This window comes from Chelon labrosus (genome assembly GCF_963514085.1).
Source record: "Chelon labrosus genome assembly, chromosome: 10".
NCBI lineage: Eukaryota > Metazoa > Chordata > Actinopteri > Mugiliformes > Mugilidae > Chelon > Chelon labrosus.
Genome location: NC_140360.1, coordinates 21,598,292 through 21,622,132, shown reverse-complemented (window position 1 = coordinate 21,622,132; position 23,841 = coordinate 21,598,292). Strand labels below are relative to the sequence as shown.

The 23,841-nt window shown below is 44.6% G+C and overlaps 1 protein-coding gene across 1 annotated transcript in view; it reads right to left on the bottom strand.

The window, feature by feature from the left end:
* plxna2 (plexin A2) overlaps positions 1–23,841 on the bottom strand; it is a 134,479-nt gene that overhangs the window by 15,206 nt on the left and 95,432 nt on the right. Inside the window, exons 15-25 of the mRNA XM_084553578.1 lie at positions 22,605–22,772; positions 21,289–21,382; positions 15,474–15,713; positions 14,914–15,057; positions 14,176–14,410; positions 12,172–12,314; positions 10,785–11,053; positions 2,995–3,061; positions 2,666–2,812; positions 1,823–1,982; positions 328–431 (exon numbers count right to left, since the gene is read on the bottom strand). Of these exons, the coding sequence (XP_084409704.1) occupies positions 328–431; positions 1,823–1,982; positions 2,666–2,812; positions 2,995–3,061; positions 10,785–11,053; positions 12,172–12,314; positions 14,176–14,410; positions 14,914–15,057; positions 15,474–15,713; positions 21,289–21,382; positions 22,605–22,772 (1,771 nt within the window). The remainder of the gene's footprint in view (positions 1–327; positions 432–1,822; positions 1,983–2,665; positions 2,813–2,994; positions 3,062–10,784; positions 11,054–12,171; positions 12,315–14,175; positions 14,411–14,913; positions 15,058–15,473; positions 15,714–21,288; positions 21,383–22,604; positions 22,773–23,841) is intronic.

The window sequence follows — 23,841 nt, the reverse complement described above, 5'->3', positions numbered from 1 at the left end:
CCCTGACTGGAGCAGCCTCATCTCTCCAGGGAGGAGGGCGAAGTGTCGGCTTGCGATGTCGAGAGTTCATCTCTCCTGCCACCTGTACCGTAATTGCCCTCTATTCTGTAAGTCACTCGGATTACACCACACATGCAAATGAGGAGCTGAAAATTGGCCACGTAAAAGTCAAGAGCAGGAAACATCAAAGTTCGCCGTGCTGTGTGGTGCAATTTCCGCACTGAAAGCAGCGGGAACCTGATCCGAAATGAGACTTTTCATGATTTCAAAAAAGGAAAAAATGGAGAAGTTCGAGAGCTAATTAGGGGAAACTTTATGTGTATTTACCTGGTAGTGCATGAGAGTGTTGAGTCTCTTCCAGTCATTTTCGATCTTAGTCGTGATGTCTTCATCCTGCAGCACCACACGAGCCATTCGCCCCTGGCGCCACTCTGAAGACACAAACGCACACACAGAATTGTAAACAAGCGCCTATAGCGAGAATAACATTTCTACTGGTTTCACTGGAGAGGTTCGGTGCCGTTACTATTAAACCCATACCTATTAAATCCTTGTGGCTCACAAAGACAACTCTCCGCGCGCACAAATGAACAGATATCGGCAGCCAGCATTCGCCTGCAGCTCGCCATGTGTCCTCCTCTCGCAGACTTGGATTGACATGCATCTTAATTAAACATTACACGCGAACAATTGCAAGACGTATATGCGGGCAGACTGCACGCTTTAATTGGTACTTGTGTCACATTCGCAGCAGTTGGCCCATCAGGGTCAGAAAGAAGAGAAAAGCGGAGCAGACAAGTGGATGAAAAAGCGAGCTATGAGAAAATCACATCCTTTCAAAAAAGCAGGAGGCACATGTAACAGGTAGAGGATATAAGCAGCGCCGGCTGAGGGCAGCGAGCTGACAGGTCGTTGTGAGGTAATGAAATGATAATAAGAGCGCTAACAGGGAAGTTGATAGCCATTGTGGACCTCATGCTGGGAGTGATCATTGATTTTCTCCTTGTTGACTGGGTTTTATTACTTTGTGCCTCTGCCAGGTGACCACACGATACCCATGCCTGGCACAACATCCTCTCAAAACCGACTAACCTTGACTCAAAGGATGCATGGAGGAAAAAAAAAAAAAAAAAAAAGAGGCGAAAAACACAAACACAATCACATGTGCGCGCACACACGTAGGCAGGAAGACACTCTCGCTCAGACGCAATTATTTTCAAGAGAGAGACAGTAGATGGAGAGGGCGACATATTGCGGAGCGATGGATGGTGCGCTGATTTGCAGGAAGCGGAGGGGAGCTTTTGTACTCTTCCCGTATGTGAAGTGAGAGGGGATGAGAGGGACAGGGCAACGAGAGGCAAGGTACGGACGGGCGAGGATGGAAGCGGCAGACTGCGTGGGAGTGGGAGCCTGGCGAGAGGCTGGAGAGCCAGTCTGTCAGGTTTAACCCGGGTCAGCCACGTCACAGACCCAGAAACACACACATACGCAGGCACGCACACATAAAGGCAAACCCACTCCTCTATCTTAATCTCCTGTGTCTTATTGGTACCACCAGGCAGTGAAAACAGCCAGATGGAGGGATGCGCCACACACTGTCAGTCAGTTTGATAGAAGGCCTGGCAGCAGCATGCTGAGGCTGGTTGGACTGGCTGTGCTACTTGAACACAGCTTTTATCACATTAATGCACTGATAATCTCTACACATGGCTACGCTTTCTCCACTGCTACATTAATCTATGGGTGTGAAGGACTTCACACCTGCCAGCTGTATCCGTGAGTGTCTGGAACGTGTGTGCATAGGTGCGTGTTCGTGCCATACCTAGGTCCATGTCGACAGCACGCGGCCGCTGAGAATAGGGCATGTTCTTGTAAACAGCGTCCAGGATCTTCTCCTTCACTTGGGTGATAGTGTCACAGTTCAGCACCTTCACTGGAATCTCTGGGCTGTTTTCATTGTCTGGATTCACACAGTTTAGGATCTGGATTGGAAAGATTGAAAGTACAGGAGGGAGAAAAATCAGAGAGGGGAAATGAGGGATATCTTGAGGAGCCCTGTTACCGCCTGGACTTGTGTCCAGCTTCAGGCTTCGCCCTCATTAGAGTCTCCTTGGAGCATGGCAGGAGCTTTAAGAAACCATTTCCGCTCTTGCTGGCATCCAGAAATCTAATTTCACACCTTCGGCGGGACACCAATTTCCAGCTCTGCCGGGGTATTAGCACGTAATGAGCCAAATTCCCAGTCAGAGCAATCAGAGCATTGTCATGTCACACGCTGGCAGTGTGACTACTATACGCGTGTGTGTGTGTGTGCGCGGAGAGGGTACTGTTTGGTGTGCTCCCATCTCCACAGCCACCTACCCTGATGTTGGACCAACACTGGGGCCTGTGGGATCATTAGTTGATTTTCTTCCAACAGTGGAAGGAAAAAAGCCAACACAGCAAACACAGTTATGTCATCTTAAAATGGTTTGAGGTTAAATGACAAAGGGAAGTTTAAAAATTCCACGTGAGTTTGTCATAACTTTGTCTGGTCTAGTATTTAAATTTGTGTATCTCAGCTTGCCGCAGTTTAAGTGAAAGCAAGCAAAATCAAAACCCGTGTTTGTGAATGTCTGTGAGCCCATGTGCAGACTTCACGCGCGCCCGGCGGAGTGTGACGTACCAGGGTTTTGTACTCGATCTGCTGGCGGATGAGCTTGTCTTCACTCAGGGAGTAACGGGCCTCCCCGGTGATGGCGTCGATGGGCCCCTTTTCCATCTGCTGCTTGATGGCGCAGTACAGCATGAACAGAGGCTCCCCTGCACACTCCTGTGGACACACACAAAGGCGGGCGAACACACAGATTCGCACATGAGGGAACATCACAGCATCGACACAAAAATCCACTAGACGGAAAAGAACTCCAAGTCCACGTACAGTGCGATCGCACTTTTAATTTCAAACAACAGATTTATTAATCACACACTATATGTGCTGACTGGTGCACTAACCTTGAGGAATTTGTGAAGGAGGAAGGCAAACCAGTTGGTAAGCATCTTCTCTGCAACCGACTCTGTTCTGAAATTACATTAAAAAAACAGGAGAAGAAATAAAAGTTGATTCTTTTGCTTGATGCTCCAAAACTTTTAGACGATGAAAGTGTTCCAAAATTCATGAGGCTTTCGGGGAAGAACTCAGGGAGGTTATCTTGACATTTTATCTTGACATCCTGGGTTGTCGTGTTTTGCCTTCGGTTTTGCTCGTCTGCAACATTGTGGTCACAGTGAGTGAACAGAGCGGGGAGAGGGCATCTGTGTGTGCACGCCCCGTGTGTGTGCTCGGATGCGAGTGTGAGCCGATGCGCGCGCCTGGTTGATTATTCACGTGTGGTTCAACACAGCGGGGCATCAGCAGCTGTGACAAGCCTCAGCTGTTGAGAGAGACGAGTGCTGTCACAGCCAGGTAACGCGTGATCACAGCCAAAACGATCTCCTCTCCTCTCATTTCCTCTCTCCTTCCTCCCCCACCTCCCCCCTTCCCTTCGCAGTCAATCACACATGGAGGTACAGCTCGCTGCTGGGCTTGATTGGGCATGAAAAAACACAAGTGTGCAATGACCTCTCCACTATTTCTACCACAGAGCACACGGGAGGACCGAGTCTTTCATGATTTCTGCTCATATCTTTCTCGGAATTCCAGAGAAAAACATCATTCCTATGCCTCATTAGCACCATCATGGAACACCAGAGAAACAGAAGTTAGACTATAAAAAAAAAAAGAGAGAATACCAAACAACCAGGTGGGAATGGTTAATGAGCATAGAAGCGTAGATGAAAGGGTTAGTTCTGTGCGGACAAGCACCTGACTTGAATAGCAACAACAAGCTCCAACCTCATGTTGGAGAAACGCTACTGCCTCGCTTTTTTGTCTCCATTTGATTACTGCACAAGCTCATGTGCCTCCCGACGAACACTAATACCAAGCTACTTTTGATAAAAAAATGATTTTTCTACCAGAAAGCTTTTGGTGCATAGTATTATCCATGTCATTACACCTGCTGGCTTTAACGTAGCTGCTACACGGCACTAATCACAAGTTAACACGCCATGCTAAAGTGCCCCGTAGTCTGAGCTGCTGTTTGCAAGCCCGTGACAGCTCGTGATTGTCACCTGGCCGCGAATGATCTCAGTCGGCTTGTGTATGAGCGTTGCCAGTTTAAATGGCAATGCATTGAAAAAAAAAAATGACCCCCTTAATGTAGCAGGAAATGACTGTGATTACCCTGGTGGATATGATGCAGGGGCCTTACAGCGCACTGTGCTGAACCGGGGGATTAGCCGGAATCTAAGCAGCCAGGTATTCAAGACGAGCGAGAAGGCTTCCGTCTCCTTAATAGTGCCGGGATGATTATACCTATTCAGGCTCTGAATGGACCTGAAGGGAGATTATGACTATTATGGAGATAATTGCGTTAAGTCGTGTTTGAGGGCTATAAGCAAGAGTGTGCGACCGAATCAGAGTCCCAGAAGGATTGTCTGAGCGAGGGAGGTTACATTTAAGTCACTGAGTCAAGAAAAGGTGTCAGTCATTCTTTCCATCTCACTCATGTGAGATAGAATGAGGCTTCTCTCTTTTTTTTTTTCTTCCCCCGCTTGCAAACACAGAACTCTTCCTCCGCAGCAGGACAGTGGAGCAGAGGTTGTATTTTGCTTTGGATGATGTGTGGTTTAGTTGTGATGCTGTCTCCCACGCCTGGAGGCTATTCCCCTGCGAACGAGACTGCTGGCCAGCCTATTGGCAGCTCGTTGAGAGGATGGAGAGCTGGGTGACAGCCTATTTGAAGTGTGATGTGCCAGCGGGGGGTGAGGGGGTGGGGGGGATGTAGATTAGTTCACCCAGTTTCAGATTCAAGATGAGAGCGTAAACATTGCCGAAAAGCAGCAAGCAGCGGCGCACACACACACTAGCCCTGCGCTCCTCTCCTCTCTGTCTACATATGAATAGACAGGTTGAGGGTATACATACACAAAAAAACGCAGTGTTCACGAGCTCCATGTTGCAGTGCTGCACAATAAAAAAGAAAAAAAGAAAAACTGTCTTCATTTGGAAGCATAATACGGAGACATGAGAGCCTGAAGCTGCATTTTCACGCTGAATAAACCTAAATATATTGTGGATTTTTTGGACAATACCCCAAATCCCTCTGTAATTGCCCTCCTTCCTACAAGAATCCACCCCCTCCTCGTGCTTACCGTGTTCCCCTCCCTGCTTGCAAGAGACTTGAGTGTGTTAGAAGTTAATGGAACCTATTAAGCATTTTAATAAGCTCAGCAAGTCCCGAAGAAGGAAGTCAAATAAAGCCTTTTGTGCGGGGGCTGTGCTGAGTCCCCCTTAATATCTCTCCTCTCGAACGTCAAGGGGGGGAGAAGCACTTTGTTCTCCTCCTTCTCCTTTCCTTCTTGTCCTCCTCCTCATCTGCCTCCACTTCCTCCTTTCTATTAATTGAGTTTCATTAATGAACATCAGGATTTCATTATCCCACATAGTGTTTAAGAGGAGCCCCATCTCTGGTCTCCTAATGGCAGCTGTGGTGGAGGGAGGGGGGGGGGGGGCAGTGGAATGTCTTTCAATGAAACTAATGCCAAACACAATGCTCGCTCTCTTAATAATGCTGTACTCCATTGCTCTGCATGGGCGGAAATCTCATTACAAAAACGCTGAGGAGAAAAATAATACAAGATTGAATAGTCTCAAGGTGATAGAAGCAATGTTCTGTGATTCCATTAAAAGAACATTATGAGGAGGAGAAAGCGTGTGGGAGCTAGTGGCTTCGGCAAAACTTAAGGAGAAGATGGAGAGAATGGAGAATAGAATTTAATGCGGAAAAAGAAGTGTCTATTATAGGATGCTTTAGCGGGGGCCATCCAACCATAAAGGGAGTCCAGCGACAACAAACACAAGTAGAGAGTGAATAAAGGAGAGTTCAAGAACACGTTTCACTAATGTTTCTAAACACAACCCAGACATTATGGGGTGCTGCATCAGTTCCACTTAGCGTACAGACGAGCAGGGAAATCAAACACAAAGCTCAGATATTGCTTTCAAAAAGCTTTTAGGAGAATGAAAGTGTCTGTGAGCTTAAAATCTTTCCCTATCAAGACAAAGACACCAGAAGGCATCTGAAATCCTTAAATACCAAAGAGAGCTTCTCTCTAAAAAAAAAAAACATGCCTCAGAGGAGCACGAGTGCACCGTTCAAACATGATTCCAGGAACTTAACTGACTGGGGAGATTCTATCTCTGCTACATAAATGTAAGATACAGTTCATGCTACGATTTGTTTTCACTGGTCTTTTATGGCAGATGGTAAAATGGGACATAGCACTTAGCTGAGGATGATGAAAGAAAGAGTATGAAGCACATAACCACTTCAGTGTGCTGCATAGCATAGTATAACATTTACAAACTGCCCTCTGGCATTCAGACACAATCAACCCTCCATCGTGTTTAGCCAGTGACGTGAGCCATGTTGTGTTCTCTGTAAACGGTTGTGCACTACATCAAGTAAATAGCAATAATTTGTTAATTTCCAGACTGCAGAGGGGCAGCGGAGCTCATTCTCCAGCAGACTCATCCAGCTCCACTCCACAGTGAACTCTGTGGGACTTCATTCACACTGTTCTCAATCAGCTATGCAACAACTAACCTTTCTGTAGCAGATAACTCCATTTTATTCATGTTAATGCTCCTCCATCCATACTATTGCACATTCCTATGTGTTTAGAATGTGCAACTGAGCCACTGTGACCAAGCAGTTTCCCTTGTGGATCAATACAGCCTATCTAAATCTAAGTCTAAAGTCTAAGTCTAAGTTTCCATCCCACTGTCTCACATGCAGTAATTTCAGTACTACTTCAGCCAATTGTACTTCTGCTATAAAGTCCAATATATCTTGCCAGTAAATCTACCTACTGGATCTCAGTAGGCACTTAACATGACTGAAGAAGAGGGATGCTGACTTAACAGCTATTCTATTTAACCCAACGTACTCTACTGAGAGCCACATTCCTCTTTGGTCTTGATCAAAAATCAAATCATAAACGATCTTCGTCACATCCGCAGTCAGGACTTTGTGTTGGGAACGGATGCAGAGCTGCAAACCGACTGGCGTAATATTATCGTTCGCCAGAAAGAGCAGATAGTACATCAGCAATTAAACACTCAATTTTGGAAAATAAATAAATAAACGCTATCTGGAGTTAATCTTCACAGGCGAGAGCCATACAATGAAAACAAAGATCCGTTGGAGGCAGAGCTGGTGAGAAGCAAGAAGAGATGCGGCGTTAATGTTAATCAGCGGATGAGCCTTGAACATGCGGCCCACGTACTGTATCTCCGAAAATTTATCCATGGGAAGCATTTAGAAAATCTGTTTAATCTGCTCAATTAATATGTTTATTAGTTGTAATTCCATTGTTGAATCCCACTCATCCCCATCCTTCCTCTCATCTTCCCCATAGGCCTCCCCTTCTTTCGCTTATTATTCTGTGCCAGTGACGGCGTGGCACTCCATCTTCTCACTGAAACTCACCACAGAGAAAGGGCCTCAATAATTAATGGTGCCTTGCTTTGCCGGAGAAGTGACATTAAACCACTCTGCTGTGTCATAGCTTCCCCATGCGACATGTCCGCATACTTTACTTACACTGCCGTACATGCTGCTCATACTCTGCATACATCACACTGTACTGTGCGTCTCTAAACAGTGAGTACAATCTGTAAATAAATGCGGTATATTTGTTGTCTTTTTTCTAACACCTCAGTCCCAGAGAGAGAGGAGCAAAAACTGACAAAAACATCAGAATCCATTCAAATCTTGATATTGCCTTTTCCAATAAAGCCACACAAATTAGCACCGCTGTTGTGCCAGGTGGCATGTTGCGTCATTGTGATGGGCACAACAGAATGGACCCAGTGTCCTGTGGCTAAAATAGTCCTTTTAGACAGTTCACTCACACAAGAATTAGTTGGTGACCTATTTTCTATTTAAAGAGGCACATCTTCAGTATTTTTTGGGGTTGAGTGCCACAAGCTGCATGGAAAGGACTGAGAAATGGGCTTTGTTGGTTTTGGTCTTCTCACAGCATTTGATGGGAGAAATATGCAAATACGCTGCTGTTCACACAGAGTTCATCCCCCAGTAATTTTACATATCTAAACCTTTTCACAATAGTATTCACGGTTACAGACTGGCGACACAAATAACACAAACAAAAAGATATTAATAGATCCGGCAAAGTTAGCTAATAGTTTCTCTCAAAATATTCCAAAAAGTAGCACTAGCAACCTTTAAACAATTTGTGGATTTATCATGAAATCCTATCAGAAGCCACTTTTTCAAGGGAAAGCACTCTTGTCGCATCACCTGCATGTGACACAGGCAAAGAATGAGCGCGGAGAAAGCACATACTGTATATACTGAAAATAACAGCTGACGCAATATCACCACTACGCGCGTTGATCTTATCTGATGCAATCCGTAAGAAATATTTCCATAAATCCAGGGAATTTGGATGACAATTAAATTTTTAGGAGGTGACGTAACTCCTTTGAACGCCAGTGTAGAATGCGGGACACCGAATCGTCCAATAAACAACAACGTGCATGCATTGTGTTGATTAAACTTTGATTACTGTTGCCGATGTGCAGGAGCGTGAAGATAACCCGCCGCAGCACATGACAGATGGAGCTATTTTTGCATCTTTGTGTGATTATGGCTTCCTTTTAAAAGGTCGAACGCGCTTGCTTGTGGACACGTTCGCCTCTAGAGAACAGATGACAGCTGAGCGAAGAGAGGAGCTCTTTGCTACGATCACACGTGTCTTGGGATGCACTTTCAACCCACTGTAATATAAATGAGAAAAGGAAGTGGGTTGGTTTGACCCGGGGTCCTTCCCGAATGTTGGAGCCGTGTAAACTTTACCCAGGAAATGTGAGTTCACCAATATTTTATGTGGTGCAACATTCAGAGTGACCACCACTGCTATATATGTACTAAGGTCACGGGATTCCATTATAGTCGACACTGCTTTATTTGTTGCTCCAACATGTTGGTGTAACATGCGCCAGAACCACATGACATGCACATAAACACAAAAGGTACCCAGACGGACACGTTTGACCGTTACGACTATAAAACAGATGGGAGTCTTAGCTGGAATAATGGAGAGTATTTCACTATTCTATAACTCTATATGTGGAGGAGACCTGACAGAAAAGACAACTGAATGGGAAAATGGCAACAAAGCAGAGCCCAGCAGCCTCGCTCTACGCCTTGCACAAACACAATTACCTCTTGGAGACATGTTCAATTTGACTATCATCACAGATGTGTGCGCTTGTGTTTGTACGCGCACGTGTGAGTCGGCTGGCTGCCTCGACTGTCGGCTTTTCTCGAAATGAGCGATGAGGAAGACAACAACAGCAAAGAGCCATATCAAATCGATAATCCTTTAAATTCTTTGCAAAAAAAAAAAAAAAAAAAAAGAAATGGGAGTGAAATGTAAAAACTGTAGGACATTTAGCCCTCCAGGCTGCAACCGCAGGACCTGAGGATTATGCACCACTGTGTTCATAATAAGAGAGGATAATGAAAACTTAGAGGTGACGTGGGGCCCTGCTGTCATGTGCAGTAACAGCTTAATCCAGCTCCATTTGATGCTGTGCTGCTTTAGTCCACTCCTCTGTGTATATGCACGGCCTTTTCTCTGTGGAAGCTATTTACTCTGACTATTAATGTGGGGTTTTCAAATAGGGACACAAAAGGAACATTAACATCAGAATGAAGGTGTTTTTTTTTTTGATAGTCTAGCAGCTGCCTGCTCTCACTACCTCGGCTTATTAGCCATGTAGACATAATCAAAATCATGCACGTAGCGGTCAGGCTCGCAGGAAGAGCCGGGCTTTTCATACCTTTTGAGCTAACTATTGTTTGTCAGTCCTTTGACCAGTTTCTAAACCTGCAGAGCAAAAAGCTGCTGAGGACACTCGGGCCAGGACTTGGTACTGTAGGTGTTTAAAGTTTTAACACATTCTCCCAGCTCCCCAGGAAAACAATGTACACTGGATACACAGAGAGGAAAAAAAAGTTAAGCTGAACCGCCTCTGAATGTTTTATAAGGAGCCTGAGCCTGGAGGATAAGTGAGACTGACATCGGCATTAAGAGAGAGCAGTGGGAGAGGCAGAGCGCCAGAGAGAATGTGGAATTGAGCAGAGAATTCATATGTTGTGAATAGTGCATGCCGTCTATTTCGGCTTTCTGGGGTTGTTCTATGGCACTCATTACAAGACTTAAAGCGCCTATGTGGAACACGGGAAAATCAGAACGCCTGCTCACGCGTGAGAAAAACAAATCAATTCTCATCCATCTGTCTACGGACGTCAGCATCCTCCTACAGCCCTGCACTTGTTGGCTGTTTAATTAGAATAAACATCAGAAATAGTTATGTAAAGCAAACAATATTACTAAGGATTAAAGCCTTTTTTTTTTCCTCTTCGCGACCACGTATTATATTAGAGGCTTTTGTTTGTTTATAATACTTCATCTTGATTCATTTCTTTTTTGTCTTTTAAAAGTTTAAACAAAACCATAAAATAAGTTTTTCTTTGTTGACTTTGCTGGATGCCTTTGAGGATGTTATTTACTGTAAATCTGGTCTAATTAATGAATTACTTTCAGACTCAGTTGAACACAACCGAAGCAAGGCCTTGTATGACTAGCAAGCATCGTCGCCACGTTACCTGCGCAGCAGCAGTTTGGGGTGGTTCTTGCTCTCCAGGTTGCGGTCGATCAGGTCTGACAGCAGGTGTTTGAGGACATCAGTGGCGTACTCCAGTCGCCCCTGCAGGGCGGTCATGATAAGTGAGGCCACGTTGCCGCGGTCCCTCATGGAGAAAGAGCGCTGCATTTCCAGAGTTCGGATGAAGGTGAGCAGGAACACTTTGTTGTTGATGAGCTGGCCAAACAGCTTCAGGGCCTTCTCCACGTACTGCTGGCCATTGCCTGACACCTGAACAGAAAAGGGAAGTGTGTTAAGGCTAATGAGTATCCAGCGTTAATTTGTCCAGTAATAATTTAAATGGTAATGAGCTGGACTGAAAGATTTTTTTTTTTTTTTGCTCCTCAGCTTTCATGGTGACCTTGTCTCACACGCGGAAAACAAGATTTCTCCAAAGGCACCGAAACCCTCGCTCACATTTCACTCCAGGCAGATAGGAGCTCCCACTTATGATGAGTAACTGAGAAGATCTTAATCAATTATTGACCAGAGTTCTGATAAGGAGCATTGTTCTCCGAGTTAGCCGCCATTTCACTTTCAAGCAAAATGTCAAATAACTTTCCAGGGTAAGACAATCCAAGTAACAAACCTCGCTATTTTTTTTTTTTTTTCTGAACTGAATTGGGGCTTTCGGCAGAAAAGCCTGTCACATGCAATACCAAGGTTACGCAGTGATATGCCTTTGACCTCTGGCATACATGGCTAACCCTATCTGTTTAACCGACCCCATTCCAGCTCACACAGCCACATGCACACTCGCGCAAGCCACACATGAGAAGGTGTACCTCTATCACAACGCATCTCTCTATCCCTGATAGTTTCATCCTCCGGACACCACGCTATGAGTTCCACATAAAATAAACTCATTTCCCAGCACTGCCCTGGCCCCGTGAAGACGAGCAAAAAGTGTTAACCAGCCAGTTTTCCCCCCGTCGGAGGAACCCACAGTCCTGCCTGAGGATTGGGAATTACTCACTTCATTACCTCTCATACTGCAGCCACTGGTGGATGAAATAGCCATGTGCTGGGACCCTGTTTTCCATGAGAGAGCTTACATGTGAGGTGCATGTATGTGTGCTTATGCTTCCCAGTGTGATTGACTATGCATGTGTATGAGAAAAGGATAAGTGGCACGATGGTATCCTTTTCCCCACGAGCAATTTCCCACTACACGGGGAGTGGTAAGATCAGATACATACTTTGACTTTCTGCCCATCTTTTTCTCTATCTGTCTTCAGTCTGACTTTTCCTTGCCCTTTCCTGATGTATTTGCTGCTTATTTGCCCTGGTCATCTTCTTTCCAATTTCTCTTTCTTTGCCTTTCCTTCTTGTACTCTGTATCTAGTTACCTCCAATTCTCTGAGGACAGGATGATCCTCGATGCCGGGGAAGAGGACCCTCATGGCGTAGGTCCTGTAGTCCAGATGCGGGATACCAGCTCTGTCGAGGTCGCTGGTCAACTCATTGATGTCTGTCTGCAACTCGGCAAAGGCTGGGAGAGAAGGGGAGACAGGGAAGAGTCAGAGGAAATATTTGAGAAATGCATCATGAAAGTAAAACCCTTCTTTAATCCCCCAAGGACCAAGTCTGTGAATCCTTCTTATCGTCATGGTGTTTACTGCCGTTATGATGAAGATGACAGAAAGCTCAAGATAGTGTTCATGTCAGAGGAACTCAATATTTCACATCTCTCACTTAAAAGAATACTGAGCTCACTCTCTCTCCCTTAGAAGGACACACACACACACACACACATATGCCTTCTTTTCTCACTCATTTTATCTACCAAGCAGTAAATTGGCTGTAGCAAAGGCCCCAAAGAGTGTGTCATCTCAGTGTGAGGCTGCAGGTGAGCACTAGTTAATTGGCTCCATCCTGACTGGCTCTCGTTGAGGCCCACGGCTCCCTTGCTCTGCTTTGTCACCCTTGGGGAGGCTCCCTGTCTGCGGCCTATCACAGGAGCAGCAGCAGTCCCCTAACACCCTCCTCAAAACTCAGCCGACTCCAACCAGACTTAGCGCTCACCTACTGGCCCAACAGCCCCGTGCAACTCTAGGGTATACGCCCCAGCACATGAACTCACGGTGTAAAAGGAGGAGCCCGGGTACCTAGCCAAATCCAGCCCGCAGGGTAGTGCTCTCCTGGCCACAGCTAATGGTTAAAACATTCATTTTATCCTTTCCCAAGGCTGCCTGTGTGATTCCCCCTGTTTGCCTACTCCATTTGCCCATCTGTCTGTATGTCTGACTATTCTTTGCGGCATTCGGATGTATTTTTACTGCATAATAACAGCAGGAGAGCTGATAAGGAGGTGGCTGGAGGCGATACGTAATAAAGTCTCTCTGGCTAATGAAATCGCCTAGCACTGTCAACTTCTGCCATCTTGGTGATTGGCTATAACGACCCCGATGATGACATTAGGGGAGAATCAGCAGAGCTTATTTGAAAGCACTGACGTGGAGCCGGATGTTGCAAGACAGAGCGCTCTTCTGATCTGCCGTTAAACGTGGTAGCTGAATGTTGAATGATGGGTAGAAGTTCAAAGGTCAGACTAGATATAAAGCCCTCTCTGAGCCACAACAAAGGAAGGAGCATGTCTTATACAATCTGTGTGTCTCATAAGAATAACGCCTGAACAACTTGGAGACACTTGAGAGCAGTCATTCCTGCATTTAAGAGAATGTAAAGTAAAGTGCCTCATATATTATGTGTCTCGCTCTGGGTAAGATTACTCCGTGTCCATGATATATCTGAAAACAAAGCTAAAACAAAAGCAACTGGACGTGCTTGAGTTTTCTTAAAGGCTTTTTACCACTCATCCAAATGGCTTCTCAAATTCTACATTGAAGAAACTCATGCAAGTCCGGCTGCCTCTGTCTTTGGTATACCATGACCTGGATGACTGAGAATCTCCACAGGCTCTGTATTCATAAATCAGTTTGTGTGCAAGCCTGTATCCAGCCTACAAACTAGAAAGCAGAAAGAACTGTAAGTTGTTATTTCTTTTAACGTGACGTTAAGGGTCACACGCAGGGCTATTTTGCTGAATCTGTTGTAATAAATAACCAGGATGACTCACTGACCCAGATTTGGAGAAATCTTCTCTGCATTATTTAACACACACAGACCACCAGCAGTTTACTTACTCACTGTACTATATGCACTACTACATATTTATGCTTCTTGTGTGATTACAGTCTGCTCAAGTGAAATGCATTCAGTGACATGAGTGATAGAACAGCCTCTAAAATGACTGGCTGTAAACGGATACTCCAAGCGAAGTGCACCCACAATCACTCGTTCGGCAATTCAACATTTGGGCTGCATGCACACTCGACAGCTCTGATGCTAACCTTCCTTGCACTCTAGGGCAACTCTCGACTCCAGGTTGTCCATTTGCATCTGCAAGCGCTTAAGAGTGAGGTCGTTTTCCCGCGACTTCCTCTTGTAGGCGATGAGCACGAGGATGACGATGATGAGCAGGAGGCCTCCACCTGCTGCGATGCTAACAATGGCCGGAAGGGTCAGCAGGCTGTCGGACATGATGTGCACCACACCCGGAGAGACGTGGAGACCACCAACTTGAACCTGCCAAGAGATGATAACACACAAATTAAGATGTATTTTCTGAATCTAAACCGTATAAAGAGAAGCATCCTCCCCCTTAGGAAACTCAGCGTAGCGTAAGGTTCTCTCTTTTGAAATCTGTATCTCTTGATAATTGATACACGGCAATGCTTCAGCCACATCTCACGAATTCTATATAAATATTGTCAGCAGAAATTGATACCGAGTGTAAACACATGGCCACCTTCTACACGCTGACGTTGAGAGGGATATAGTCTTGCACTTGCACTCAATAAGCGAGCAACTAAAAATAATTGCAGTGGAATCTGGCAGAACCTTTTGACGGCAAGAGCACACTCATGCTGCTCTCCGTTTGACCCCTTTCCCTCAGCTGAATGAACAATGATGAGAAAAGAAATAATTGAGTTTAGAGGCCACAGAGGAAATCACAAATACAGGGATGGGTGGGAAGTGAGAGGGAAGGAGAGTCAGAAACACACAAAGGGAGGCAGACCGACACTGACCATGACTTTGTATTGTCCGGTGAGGTTGGGTGGCTCACACAGCAGCTGGTTCTCGGACACAGTGACGGAGCAGGGAGTCTCTCCTATCAGTACCGTGTAGTTAAGCTTCACCCCTCCTGCTGCTGGGGGAACCAGGTTTCTGCCCTGTGGGCATGTAGCCACAGACAGCAGGGTGTGAAATTAGCAGTTAAACTCAGACACACAAACACACGGTTCAATGAAAATCTGATATTTTTAAAAATGCACAAAGCCAACATGTCGCCTAAATAGATTCTAAATTAAATCCCTATGTTTGGGCACAGCTGCCACTGAATATAATTCCATACTGAGATCAAACAAGATGGTATACTGTATTTCATAGTGGTGGTAATTGGGACCAGCTGGTTATCAGAAGAAAAGAATATAATATATCCCTCAGTATATTCCCATTCTCACTGTTTCTTATCGCCAAATAATGACAGAAAAACATCACATACGGTAAATTAGTTATTAGATATTACAATCCAAAGAGAAATAATATGGATTGAAATCTGCCCACCATCAAATGCATGCTACTATACCTTAAGAATGATGGGTGAGCCTGGTTTTTGCTCCAGGACACCAGAGGTGCTGAGGGGTTCAAAGTAAGGGTTTGGATAGTAGAGGAGGTTGGTGTTGTTGAAGACCAGCAGCGCCTGGACATTGTTGAAGATGAACCCGAACTCATCTGCATGCTTGACTGTGTCCAAACCCGGATGGTACTCTGCCATCAGGGAGGGAGCAAAGCAGCTCATACTGGTGGTGTTCAACACTTTACACACCTGAGGGGGAATAAACAGACAAAGACAAATGTTACAGAGAAAATGCACTTTTTGTGATGCTGCCGGGGATGTGTTGCACCGAAACAGCCATCACGCTATGATAGCCTGAGCAACTTGAAATGAACTGTGATTCCAGCACGGCTGAGACTTTTCTTTATTTTTCTGGCTGCAAAAATAAAACCGCAAGTTCCAAACTGTTCCATTGTAAACGTCTCTGTTTGTTATAAACCAAACTGCGATCTTAACATGTACCCTGCAGGCAGCTCACCGGCCTAATAATTGACATATAAAATCCCAATTCTATTCGGAGAAAAGGATTTATTTTCCGTCATTAAATCCATCCTCACTGTCGGGGAAACCTCCATAAAATCGACAATAAATTGCTGCTACTACCTAGCTGAAAAACACTGGAGGACAACAACCACAAAGGATGGAGGCATTGCTGCTCTTTCTCCTCGGGTAGAGCCTGAGCTATGGCTCTTTTATTACTTCTCTCCAGTTTGCCCAGATGAGAAACCTGTCTTCCATCCATTCTCCCCGGCTCAGCTCTAGAGGGAAGGAGAGGGAGGATTGATCGCTGCACAGCACTCTGCTTAGAGAGGTTTTTATCTCCTCTCACTGCCTCCCAGCTCCCTCTCTCTCTAGGGAAGAAACTTAATTAGAGGTAAATATCATCAAAGGTGGTGAACGCTAGTGACTACCACGCCTCCTACCTGTTGTCTGCTGCTGCTGCTGCTGCAGAGAAAGCCAGGGAGATCGATGCAAACTCACTCTGTGTAAGGTACACAATTGGATTTAGCCAGCGTGGCACAAGGTGAGCTGCAGGAGTGCAAATGCAGAGGTGGAAGGCAGGACTGGCATCTTTATTTACTTTGCTCTTGGATATAAACCACACAATGTTTCAGTGTTGTCATCGTGTAGCGCTCCAGATCTTTACCATATGTTGTGTAGCGTGCTGCTTAAATCAGAAAACACTATAAATGCCTGTTACAACTCCTTTAATCCAATGACCAGTAGTTAAAACCAAAGATATAGAGGAGATTATCAAAACCTTTTGTAGTTTATACAGGAAATATTTTTAATATTAGGTTATTTTCTTCAAAAAATGACAATAAATGATCATTATTTCTCTGTCAGTCAAGTAAATTATTAAATGAGTAAACTCTCCAGCTGCCTTGAAGTCAGCCCCTTTATGCATTCTGGCTTATAGCTAAATAAAAGCCATGAGTGACAGCTCTGAATGCTCGGGAGCACCATTTTCTGGTCTTGACAATTTCTTTCTTTTTTAGAGTTCCTTCTTTACGAGCTACAGCCGCGGCGCGTGATGAGAGCGAGAAGATAAGCCTTTATAAAAATAGATAACACAGCCAGATAGGACTCCTGACATACTTTCACCAAGTCTGGTGCCTGTGAAATCACATTAACGACGAAAAAGTTATAAGAGGGGATGGGAGTTACAAAGGCTGCATCGTGCCTGGATGCCACTTCGCAGCGAACCAGAAGTAACTAACAACGTCTGAGTAGCCTCGTTCCAAAGCCACAAATAAAAGCCACGCTCGAAACAGGATAACTGGAAGAACAATGTGTGATAACAGTGCGTTTTTAAAATCTAACACAGACTCACTGCTTTGCAGAATACGATTGTGAAATACTATAAATTACTTACTTATGTTTTACTGACATAATTTAACTAAATAGAGCATCTGAATTATTTTTATCCACTCGCTGGGATAATTTGACATCCTGGTTGCTGTTGCTGTCTAATGTCTGAGCCCATATGGTCTGGGCACTACACGGTGCAGGACACGCAGAAAGGACCACTAAGCCAATCAAACAGTATGTGCTTTTCATCAGTATGTGGACATTATAGGTTTAATGGATAAAAGAGTTCAAGCTAAGTTTGATATGCACAGCTTTCTTACAGTTGGCATGGTGACATGTTATACAGACAGGCCCAGATGCTCCGGCAGCATGCTCGTGACTGTCACATTGGAACAGCAAGGCATTTGCAAGTCAACTAGCGCTCTGACTACCATCTGCTCTGCCGGAGATGGATACTGTTGGGGTTTTTTTTTTCTGCACTGTCCTCAGTTTTTTTTTTTTTTCTTTTTTTTTTTCTTCAAATACATCTTCTCTTTTGCTGAATCCTGTCAGGACGGAAAACTGCTCCTATCATGTTGTTGGAGTGTGTAAATCCAAAGCAGTGAGTGAGTAAATAGTGACGGCTAAATGGAGCATTGTGCGATTTGATAAAGGAAATGGGACATTTGGGTTCCTCTCTGGGTGGAGCAGTAAACGGCTGCAAGCACCATGACACCTTTGCACGACTTCTGCCTTTCAACAGGTGGATATTAAGTGTGTTTTATTACTGTCTGCATCCTGTTTACACCACAGAAGGATTTACAAGGATTATTGCATTTCCAAATGCTCTACTGAATTACAAGATTATTTTCTGCCAATCCATCTCAGCGGAGTGCCACACTGTGTAGTCATAACATTACACCGTACAGCCTCCAAACAACATTTATTCCCTCACTCTGTCTCCAGCACATCACACTTTTTTAAAAAAATAAATACGTATATTGTCAAATTTAGAGTATGCACTGGTGCATCTATTCCTTTAGGCCATGTGACGAAAGGAGCTACACCTTATACAGCATTGATAAAGTGAATTGAGGTCAGCGGAAAAAGAAAATAATTGGAACGTCGGCCTCATCCGTCTTCTTTCTCTACTGTTGGATAGAGCCAGGGTGTTTTAAGGCAGTAACACTCCAACCCTTCTGGCTGAATGCATTACCATGATCTACTGTGAGGCTGCAGCCCACTCAATCATTCAAAGGTCTCTGGCCAGGGTGGCGGTGAGAGAGAGAGAGACTAAGGGAGACAGTGAGGGGAGATAAGATGGGCCGGCTGTGAAGATGCGTGTAGGAAAAATGTGAGGGGTTCACCGTGTCAAAGGTCACCTGGAAGCTAATATGTGATAGCTAGTCACTGGCTCTTCTGCTTCTGCTGTTATACTTGGTTACTCCTACACTAAGTCTATTTTTCTGCCTGCCCGCTGTTCCGGCCAACTGCTAACAGTGCCATTAAGTCCGACTTCAGCAGTGGTCCATCCGGTCAAGCTCTGAGTGGTATTTAAACCACAGCAGAGTAGAGTTTAATTATTAATTGTAATTAATTCTAATTGGGATTGCTTTACTTTTATCATTAGTGACAAATGTTCCATGTTCAATTGTTCTAAAACTATTATTAAAATGTTGTAAATGCAATTCATATATTTCGAAAGCAAACTGGAGACAACGTTATTTCTTGAGATGAGGGTGTGACTCATATCGAATCTGTAAGCACTGTTTCGTGCATTAACAAGTATCTTTTCCTTATCTCAGAAAAGATGTCACAGAGGAAACAGTGCTCGCCATCCAGACTATGATCAATCAAGACGCCACGATGAACCACTTGATACTGATGATAGGTTCAGATGAGATGTACAGTATGATATTATAAGACACATTTATTCGGCTTCCAAAATCCTAATAAACATGCCCACAGGACCATTATCATTACTTATGGCATTGACCGGCACCCTCCTCGCGTGACAAGACAGCCTGATTGGCCTAGAAGTGATAGGTACACCCATGCTGAGCACTTTCTATCATCATCAGCAGCTGTAAATGCACCTCATGTGCCAAGCCTGACACCCAGTCCGGGCATCTTAACTGTGGCAAATGCGGTGGATCAAATCTTTCTGGGACAGGGAAATGTTCTGGAGCTGGAAAATAACCCTTTTAGCTTTAATCAAGATCATGATAAATGTTTCAATTGTGAATCCGGTGACAGATACAGAGCATTTCACAAAGAAAATTGTCTTTTTCTCTCTCTCCCGGTTTCTTTGTAAATCTGTGCAGGTGACACAAGGGAGGGAGAGAAGAGAAGCAATTTAGTGGGAGACAGGTGATCATTTGAAGGCTGGCTGACAGACAGCAGCTCTTATTGCTATAGGCTGCTCTGCTGTTTGCCTTCCTCCAGTGACAAAAGGGGAAAGGGGGGAAAGGGGGGAAAGGGGGTTGGGGGGGGTGGGATGAAGGATAGGTAATTGTAACCTTAGCATTTAATAGAAATTCATTCTCCGTGGCTGTGGGGGCAATCAAGACAGTGACACAGTCTTCTTTTTGCGACGTGCTAGGTGGGGAGTCGGATGAGACGAGGCAGGGCGGAGATGAACAACTCTCTTTCAAAGCTTCGGGAAACTGACAAATCAGACAGCACGGCACCCACACATGAGTCACATCGCATTTTGCCAGGTCTCTCTCTCGCTCTCTCGTTCATCTAGTGTTTTTTTCTCTCCTCTGAAAACATAAAACAGATCTACCTTAGACTTCTAATTACTACTTTTATAACTCAAAGGTCTTTTAAGGATATTGCGCCCTTACATGGGGAAACAGTGTAGCAGAGAAATCCTTGGGCTTAGTTATTTATCAAAGAAACGCTCACCAAGAAAGACTACTAACGCCAACAATAGGGAGCTGGAAATGCAGACAGACCTGATATGGCAGAGCTGTGACGATGTTCTTGTGTATGTTTGTATGTGGCGTACAGACGCGTGAGATTGGCTTTACGCTAATGTGTGCCAGCCTGTGTGTTTCTCAATTTTCTATGCTACAGCAAACATGTTTGCATAGCATGTGAAAGAGTGTGTATATTCTGGCTGTCTCGTGTATTGTCGTAAAAGTAGAGCTCATATTATATATTAAAGCAGTTGTTCCCAGTTGGAAATATTGGTCCAAAGATTATAAGTCTGTGTTGTGTTACTGGACACAGAGCACTGTTTGTACCTGATTCTTTTTCCCTTTATTCCCCGTACTCCCCTTCCGACTTCTTGCCTGCCCTCTCTTCCTCACCTCAGACCACAAAGAGGAAATCCCATCCTCTTAATTAAACAAGGACCCCCAGGACAGGGGCTCAAATGTAATTTGTAACGATTTCCTGCAGCCAACTCTTTGATTATACAAGGGCTCTTTATGCTGACCAAAGGCTTCTGACTGCAGTTAATCTTCCGTTGAAAGCCATTAGGAGTCTCCTTGCCCCCGATCATGCACACCTCCAATATTCTCCCCACTGACACGCCTACATCCTTCTGCAAAAATCTACTGTCCCCAAGCTGGCTCCACTACTGCAGAGCGTGTATATAGCTTGAATATATCATCTTTCCTCAAACAACGTCTAAACTGTTAGTCAGAAGTCAGGAGGCTAGTGTAACTAAAAATACAGACATGAATAGTAAAACTTAGCGTAAACTCTTCATCAAACACAGCATGCAGATCACTCCCGCTGCCAGCTCTATTATTCGCATGCTTTTTGGTTGAGAAGGCAAGCGGAAGTCAGAGAAGCACAGAGAGCTAGAAGGGCTATTAACATGTTTTACTCAGGCTTCATTTAGCTGGCTTGTAAAGCAGCATTTAGCGTTCCAAGCTGACATACTTAGCATATATCATCCCACACAGGCTACTGTATGTGTGTACAGTCGCCGCGCTCAGCGTTTTCTGATCCACTAGCTCAACGCTATTGTGGCTCTTACATCGACAGACTCCCGGCCGGCGTATTTCACTCGGATCCTGGGCTCCTGAACCACATCCAGATTGGTTCCCGTCACCATCAGAGGGGTGTGGCCGCTGAAAAAAAAAAAAAGACAAGCAGAAAAAAAATGACTTCAAAACAGAACGAGAAGAAAAAGACGGAAAAAGAGAGAGCAGAAAAACACGTGAAAGCAGTCCAAGGCAACTAAACTTTCTAACCCTGACGTACCTTCTGAAAATATGCACCTTCACTTGAAAATAAATGCATCAAATCGAACCTCATCCTCATTTTCTTTTGGGAGGTAATAGCCTCTGGAGCGGAGGACGATTAGACATGAATTTTAACCACGAATCCACTAGCTGAAATCAACTGGTGCGCGTTTGTGTTTGAAATACAGAGACAGCTCGGGCGTATTAAGATGCGGCGGTGGTCCTGAGCCTCGAGACACAGCGGCACAAACAAAGCAGTTGTTGCGCCTGTCAGTGTAGCATGCTCAATAAAGATTCAGGAGTTGCTGCAATGAGAAACATCAGATGGGTCTATGCACTTAAGCCACGTTTACTGTACAGCACTGTGGGAGGTGAGTTACTGTAGACGGACCTTGTGCTGTCAATAGGCTCAATAAAATATAAACTCGGCTACTGCCGAGACTTGTGCACCAACTGCTCTGTGCCATCTATTTATTTTAGATGGTACGGGTCAGTGAGCATTATTGCTGTCGGGTGAAAGTGAATTAGTTGGGAATTCAATTTATTCTCTCCTCCTACATACAAAAAAATAAAAAAATACATGAAAGAAAGCCAAGTAAGATGATATGATGTCCTTCCCTGCCTGTGTTTCCCCTCTTTTTTCCCCTCTATTCCCTGTGTAGCCTGCACTCCTTCTCCAAGCCCACGCCATCTGCTGTGGACTCACACCTCCGATAGCACATTGTTCCAGTAAGCCGTTATTTCATCGTCATCCCTCCTCCTTTTAATTAGTAGTGTACAGTGCATGTGTATCTGGTATCTGCCAAAGACGTTCAACAGATGGATCAACACGGCATTCGATAGGAGGATCTCAGTCTCAGCAGTGCCCATCGTCTCCAATCTGTGAGCTGTGGCTCTTCTATCAGATCCAGACTAATTGGAAGGGAACCCAACAGTAATTGAAAGTGCAATATTGACTTGTGTCTGCTCACTGCTGCTGGCTTGGATTGACTGGCTCTAAGGCTCTGGATGGTGGCAAATCTTTGTCTGGTTGTTAGAACCTCAGGATTTATTGTGAGTGTTACACATTCAGGGTCTAAGTAGTACAGTGTACGGCGTATATAGTTACCTTGCGATGCTCCAGTCTGGTTCAATGCGCTGGACAGTTGGGTCCTCTATGTAGTCGAAGGTTAGGCTCTCCCTGATTTGAGCGTGATCCACGCTCACACTGATCTGAACTGGGCCCACCCCAGACAGAGATGGGGCGGAGTAGCACACTATCTCCGTCATAGTCCGTCTACATGTGAAGAAAAATTGGAATTATCATTACCAGTATTATGGAGTAAACAGGTTTGACAATCTACATGAGCGCAGAAAATAGAGGCGTATTCTGAAAACTCAATCTAACCTCAAAGTATAGAATTATGCACAACATATTTTCTCAATTTACACGAGCAGCAAACACCACCTATAAGAACAGAACAGATTATGCAATTTGTACTTTCCCCTCCCTCTACGAGACTCCGTAATCTACCTGCACACCCTCTGTATTTGTCCCAATTCATTAGAAGAGGAGAGCATGTAGTAGAACAGCCCCCCATAGTCCTCTTCCTCCCATGCCAGGAATACAGTAGAGAGACACAAACCAGTAATTAGCCCCATATCTCATTAAAGCTGGCTTGACTCCTCAACCTTACAACATTTCAGTCAGTCAGACTACTTTGGTAGGGCTTAAAATAGGTGCCTTCAGGAGCGTAAAGCAGAGAGAAGACGTGCGGGAGAAGCTGAGACACAAAAGGAGGGATGAGAGGAAAGAGATGGAAGCAAACTGTGAGAATGAGATAATAATAATGGGGGGTGAGATAAACAGATAAACAGAATGATGGAAGGAGAATGGGAAGGATGGAACTGGATGATGAAGGAGAAGAAAGGTTTTTCTTGGAGCTATTATTACGAGGTTCCACGCAGTAGGTCATCAAATCCTTATTAAGATTTACACAAGTTTCACACAGAGTGGGGGGAGATAGGCTTTTCCTCTGGGGGATTCTCAGTAATATCAAGGGAAAAAATACAAGAAAGCTGGGAAATATAGGAGCTTATGTAATGGGAATAATCCACATCATCTTGAGAACGAGAGCGGCTTTTTTTTTTTTTTGCTCAAGGCGTGCCACATATCCAACATTTTCTGACAGTGACGCATGTAGCAAGGCCGGAAACTTAAAGAAAGTCTGAGTTACCGTGAACCATTGTTATACAATCAGTATATATTGAAGGCATAAATATAGGAGCTGCAAAATAACAATGCAAAAACAAGTGCACATTAACAGAACAAGCCTGACAGATGACAAATGGGCTATAAAATGTTG